This window comes from Triticum urartu, chromosome 2A (assembly GCF_056163025.1).
Source record: "Triticum urartu cultivar PI428250 chromosome 2A, HENAU_Tu73, whole genome shotgun sequence".
Classification (NCBI taxonomy): domain Eukaryota; kingdom Viridiplantae; phylum Streptophyta; class Magnoliopsida; order Poales; family Poaceae; genus Triticum; species Triticum urartu.
Genome location: NC_141874.1, coordinates 74,227,885 through 74,234,261, shown reverse-complemented (window position 1 = coordinate 74,234,261; position 6,377 = coordinate 74,227,885). Strand labels below are relative to the sequence as shown.

Below are 6,377 nucleotides of genomic sequence, written 5' to 3'. Positions count from 1 at the left end.
GGAAAAAAAATCAGTTTTTGTTTATCATGAGCGTGCAGCACATTTGTCTTTCCGTGTTAAACACAATTGTGCTTCTCACGTGAAAGCACAATTCTGCTTCCCCAAAAGGTGAAGCACGTGTGTGTATATGTGCTTTCATAAGAAGCACAAGTGTGTTTTCACGTGAAACATAATATAGTACATTTCCGAAGAACCATGTGAAGTATAGTTTTGCAACATAGATTTCGCCGAGAAAAGTTCATCGAAATCAATATGTGATCTAATTTAAAAAATCTTGATGTGGGAAATGCAACGGTGAAAATAATTTGTGATTTAAACGCATGGTTCAAGATAAATCATTTTCAAAATACAACTTTATATGAAAAAACACACTGGATAACCCACTCATCTCTTTCTAGCCCACCAAAGCGCTAATGGAAGTGACATTTGATTTCTGTATGATCCAGCCCACCAAAGCGCTAGATGGCGGAGGATAAGCCTAGGCTCAAACAGAAAGCACGGCCCAGTCCGACTAGTCCCATTCCCCCACCTCCGTCCTCTGCTGCCGACGGACGATGGCGTCCGTCCCGGAGGCGCGGCCGGCGCCGCTCGCCGCCTTCGCGTCGCTCCTCGCCGCGCGCCGCTTCGGGGCGGCGAAGTCGATGCTCCCGTCCCTCCTCACCCCCACCCTCCTCGCGGTCCCCTTCGCCGACCTCGCGGCCGGCTCCCTCCCGCGCGCCGCGCCGCGGCACGCCGTCGCGGCCTTCCACGACATGCTCTTCCGCGCGTACGCAGACGCGGGTGTCCCCGAGCGCGCGGCCGAGGCGCTCGACCTCACCGTCTCCCGCCTCGGCAGCCTCGACCCGCGCTCGCTCACCTCGTCGCTGCTCTCGCTCCGCCGGACCGGCCATCTGCTCCCCGCCGCCGAGCTCCTCAGGAAGGCGCTCGCTTCCTGCCCGGGCTCCATCACGCCCCTCTCGGCCTCGGTCGTCGTCGACGGTTTCTGCAAGGCCGGCCGCATGGACGACGCCCGCCGCCTGCTCGACGAAATGCCAAGCCACGGCGTGAAGCTCAACGCGTGCTGCTATAACTCGCTGCTCGACACCTACACGCGCCAGAAGAATGATGGACGGGTCGCGGAGGTGCTGAAGGAGATGGAGAGTGGAGGCGTGGAGCCGACTGTCGGGACGTATACGATCCTTGTCGATGGTTTGTCGATGGCTGGCGATATCAGCAAGGTTGAGTCCGTGTTTGATGAGATGAAGAGGAAGAATGTCGCAGGCGATGTCTACTTCTACAGTGCGGTCATCAATGCGTATTGTCGGGCTGGGAATGTGCGGAGGGCGTCTGAGGTGTTCGACGAATGCGTTGGCAATGGCATCGAGCCGAATGAGCGTACTTATGGAGCATTGATCAATGGGTTCTGCAAGATTGGGCAGATGGAGGCTGCTGAGATGTTGCTGAAGGATATGCAGGTGAGAGGAGTAAGACATAACCAAATCGTTTTCAATACGATGATTGATGGGTATTGTCGCCATGGCATGGTGGACAAGGCCCTGGAAATTAAGGCAGTCATGGAGAGGATGGACATCCAGTTGGATGTCTATACATACAACACGCTTGCGTGTGGGCTCTGCAGGGTGAATAGAATGGAAGAGGCCAAGAAGCTACTGCATATCATGACCGAGAATGGAGTTGAGTCAAACTATGTCAGCTACACCACGTTGATCAGCATCCATTCCAAGGAGGGTGACATGGTAGAGGCAAGAAGGCTGTTCCGAGATATGGAAGGTAAGGGGTCAAGACCGAGTGTCGTAACCTACAATGTCATGATTGACGGGTACATCAAGAATGGGAGCATACGTGAAGCCGAGCGGTTCAAAAAGGAGATGGAGAAGAAAGGGCTTGTTCCAGATGTATACACTTACGCAGCAATAGTTCATGGGCACTGTGTCAATGGGAAGGTGGATGTGGCACTGCGGTTGTTTGAAGAGATGAAGCTGAGGGGTGCCAAACCTAACGTTGTGGCATACACAGCTCTGATATCAGGTCTAGCAAAGGAAGGCAGATCAGAGGAGGCCTTTCAGTTGTATGACAATATGTTGGCAGCTGGATTGACTCCAGATGATACTCTATATTCTATGCTTGTTGGAAGCCTCCATACAGATAAAAGAAAACATGAAATCCCATGAGGAATGTAAGGTTTGTCAGGCTTATTGTTCTTAACAGATGATACCGTAAGGGAATTGACCGAATCCTCTCTCACATGAATCACCATGAACACTAAGGCTGGTAGCGCCATTGCCATGCCCAGGGCTGATGTGCTACAGGGATCCGGAGTCGCTACCAGTTCGAGGCAGGACCGCAGAAAGACTGGCACAACATTGATTTGGTGCTGTACCAGTTCGATGCCGCCGAGTACCTCCACATGGAGGAGCGTGGAGGAGGACATCTTGTAAGGTGAGGGCCAAAGGCTTGGTTTTACCGTGTTGACTGGAACATCTGAATGGATAGAAACCTACTGTCGTATTATTTTGTTCAGGGCTTCAGGCCTTTGGATGTACTGAATGATTAATTGTTATGAGATGAGGGGCTTGCCTATTTTGGAGCATGTCGATGTTAATTGTTTTTGTCTTACTTCTGGTGCATTGAATTTGGATATTTGGCACCTGGATCAGATTATTTGCTGAATAGGTTAAAAGTTATAGCAAGTTCATTTTTGAAACTGAATTAGTTGATAAACCTTCAAACTGAGGGTCCAGACATGATGTGCTGAAGTGAGCAAGTATTATACTAACAACACCGTATAAATGCCCGCCCAGTCTTCAGTTTGGCAGTCTTGATAATTGTCATCCTTATGCTTGTCTTCTAATGCGTTGACTTGCTTTGACTGTCAAATTTAGGACATGTTGGCTTTGGTTTCTTCCTCTGGCATACATGTATTTTTTAATATAGTTATATTGACATACTCCGGAAGTTCATGTTTTCACTTGAGGTTAGCCAAGCCGAGCCTTTGGATGTCAGTAATGACTATTATGGTCTTACTGTTAGTTCTTGACAGGTATTCGAAGTTAGAACCTCTTTAAACTGTAATAACTATCTTAGTTGATTTGGTAATCATGAATGGTAGAATCTTCAGAAGTGTTGGTCAAAGATTTGTGGTCTGCTGGTCTTGCAAAGCTGTTTCCTTTCCGTAGTGAACTTGATATGCTTAGTGGCCTGATTGTAGATAACTAGATGTACCAAACTATGAATTTATGTCATGGGATTTTTTTTTTTTGAACTTTTGATCCACCGCTTTCTTGTAACCACAGCATGTGGTGGCAATTAGGTTGGCATGGGAAGCTGTAACCACCAATAGGCTGCTGCCATCATGACATTGGTCATGCACATTGAACTAGTATTAGCCAAAGCGTAAACTATCAGTTGGCTTAAATCATGCAATCGATGATTAATTTCTGTTTGCTTATAGTGGCACGTCTATGATACACATGGTTTGAACCCTGTGATTCTGATTTTACAGCTTCATGCTTGCAGGTCTGGTTTGGCTACAGTACAGTCAGTATTGAAAGATTTGCGTTCTCTGTTCTTGCCAAACCGCAATCAATTTAAAGTTCTACCACCATTCTGGATTGTGCAACTGAGAAATGGCAGAAACGAGGCGAGGAGCGGAGATCTGGTCTATACACTATACACTAACCTATTCGAAAAGTTCTTCTCTCTGGAAGTTCCATGGTTAACTTATTATGCTACTGCAGTATTACCTAGTGCTCACTGCGGATTGCAGCGCCGTGAGCTTCTTATGTTAGTAATACCATAAGTTCAGTTTCTCTGAAATAAAATGGGTGTGTAAAATCGGCTACAAAAGGACTTGATTCAGAGTATTTATGGAACCATTTCTCTAATTCAAGTACCTTTTCAAAATACATGGTATATAGAACTGTTACAAAATAAGCAATTCTTGTCCATTTTATAATGTTTCACTCTTGCAGGGTTTTGAAACATACACACTTCAGTTTGCTGATGCTGGTATACTGGCATGTGGCAAGCAAGCGCGATGTGCAAGCAAGTTCATATACATATCTACCCCTCCTGATCTAATGTAGTACCACTATGTATTTACCTACTTTTCTGGGTGGTCCACAGGAGTAAGTTGAACATCCACCAGCACAAGTTCTGTTTGAATCAGGGGCCGCAAATTTCATGCTTGCACCGCTGTTTGTTGCTCCGTCTGTTCATCACCGGTTTTGAGTACCTGGTCTTGTGTCTTCCTGGCTTGCTCCGTTTTTGAGCTTGCCTTCTCTTCCTGGAGAGCAGCCCTGATTTCCTTGATGTCCTTGAAGCAACAAATGACACAATGTGAGCTTGAAATGTTTACAGGATACACAGAGCCAGAAAGTAGTAAAAAGTTTGACAGAAAGAGGACACACGGATTTCAGGTGCTGCACTTCAGAAGCGAGGCCCTCCTTCACCTCCACAAGCTCCTACAGGTAACTTAACCGTCAGCATAAGTAATTCATCCCAGCCTGGGAAAACAGAGAGCCGTGGAAACTGTATTACTCCGCCCGTGTCTTTTTACTTCACATATTAGGTTTATCTTAAGTCAATCTTTGTAAAATTTAATCAAATATATGTTTCAGAAGTATGAACATCTACAATACCAACTAAGTACAATATTTCACAATAAAATCTAATTATATTGATTTGGTATTGTAAATGTAGATATGTTTTTCCATAAATTTAGCCAAAATTTAAAAAGTTTAACTTCAAGCAAACCTGATATGCGAACTAAAAAGTAGTAACGGAGTAGTGGTACTCACGTTGTGGCAGGTCTTGACCTGCGCCTCAACGTCGGAGCGCCATTTCTGCACGTCCTGGAACACAGGGTCCAAGGTCAAAGTCAAACTGCTCACAGGAGCCCTTGGATGCATGTTACAAGGGCGATCCAACGGCCCGTATACGATACCTGTTTGAGCTTCTGGATCCTGGCCAGCAGCTCCCCCTGCGACGAGGTCAGCTCCTGCAAACCACCGCAAAAATCAGCCGATCGCCATTAAAACCCGAGCAAGCAGGGCTAAGCGGATGATGCGCCGTGGAAGTGGCCTGACCTTGATGCGCGCGTCCAGCGGCTCCAGTCCACCCGACAGCTTCTGCAGATCAAGAATGGGTCAGAGTCGTCGTGGAAGGAAGCTGGGCTACTGTTGCTCAAGAGGCTGGCAATGGATCGTGTTCGTACCGGGCGGGTCGCCGGCGGTGGAGCAGGAGGCGGAGTCGCGGCGGCGGTCTCCGCCATCTGGGCTTGGGGCTTGATCGGTCGCCGGTGGGGAGGGAGCTGGATCGAGCGCGACGCTGCAGGCTTTGTAGTACCTGGTGTACGCTTGTCTGAAGGTGCATTTAGTTTCAAACGTAAGCAAAGTTGTTGGGTTTGGTTGCAGACACTTGTCTCCCGCCTTCGAAGGCATGTCACGTACGTACGTGACAAGAGGAAGGAGATCTCCAGCGCTTTTCAGATCGAGATCGAGAATATGCAGCATGTGATCCACCGGCGCTCTGCTGAGAATCAATGCAAATGACCGCGTTCGGTGGGTTTGTTTGTAGCATCTGGGCTTGCAGAGAACGAGAAGCAAGCGTAAAGATATAAGTATGTACAATCAAAAGAAGAAGAATTAAGTACACATTTCCATCTCCCAGTTTGTCACCCCCTTTAACTTTAACCAGTGAAATTGGACATAATGGTCACTCGAGATCGAAAATGGTATGAGAAAGCACCTGTTCGGACCCAAAACCCCCCGGCTCTCGCGTCGCCCCTCGTAGGGTGGGTTAATGGTGAAAGCGCTCAAGGAAATAGGGAATGGAATATTCAAATCGATCAGAAGTACTATGCTTTATGTAATCAGGTTGAAGGCTAACATCTTGCGAGTAGGCCGAGCTAGGATAAGAATTTCAATTAAAAAAAATATATGAATTGGGCCCAAAATCACTACTTTACTACCTATGTCGACTCGAGGGCGACCGAACCCTAGCGCCTCGAACCCTCCTCCCCCCTCTCCCCCTCCCGGCTCCGCCTGAGGACTCCGCCGGCCCGGCTGTGTGGCCTTCGATGAAGGTGGTGGCGAGGCTCTGCTGCCCTGCCCCGTCGCAGGGGGCTCAGGAAGCCGGGGCGGCGGCCTCGGGTGGAGATGGCGGCGCGGATCTCACTGGTGGATGGTGTCGTGGGAGTTGGTCGTCCCTTCCGTCCGTGTGGGCGGCAGTAGGGCGACGGAGGTCCTCTATGGCTGCGGGATCACCGGTGGCTCTGCCGGATCTGGATCCTGGCCTCCTCCCCTTGCTACAGCCTGCCCGGCCAGATCTAGCTGTTGGGCGTGGAGTGGGGGGAGCTCTGGAATGAGGGAAACCCT

General features: G+C 48.7%; 2 protein-coding genes across 2 annotated transcripts; one reads left to right on the top strand and one right to left on the bottom strand.

Moving 5' to 3' along the window:
- Positions 1-494: 494 nt before the first annotated feature.
- On the top strand, positions 495-3,884 carry LOC125535732 (Pentatricopeptide repeat (PPR-like) superfamily protein). Its single transcript, XM_048698797.2, has 2 exons — positions 495-2,439; positions 3,517-3,884. The coding sequence occupies exon 1, from the start codon at positions 555-557 to the stop codon at positions 2,169-2,171; it is 1,617 nt and encodes a 538-aa protein (XP_048554754.1). The 5' UTR covers positions 495-554; the 3' UTR covers positions 2,172-2,439; positions 3,517-3,884.
- Positions 3,885-3,927: 43 nt separating this feature from the next.
- Positions 3,928-5,529, bottom strand: LOC125535733 (uncharacterized). Its single transcript, XM_048698798.2, has 6 exons — positions 5,216-5,529; positions 5,088-5,129; positions 4,946-4,999; positions 4,800-4,853; positions 4,410-4,463; positions 3,928-4,315 (listed from the first exon to the last, which is right to left on the bottom strand). Exons 1-6 carry the CDS (start codon positions 5,270-5,272, stop codon positions 4,181-4,183), a joined length of 396 nt encoding a protein of 131 aa, XP_048554755.1. The 5' UTR covers positions 5,273-5,529; the 3' UTR covers positions 3,928-4,180.
- Between the last annotated feature and the right edge of the window lie 848 nt (positions 5,530-6,377).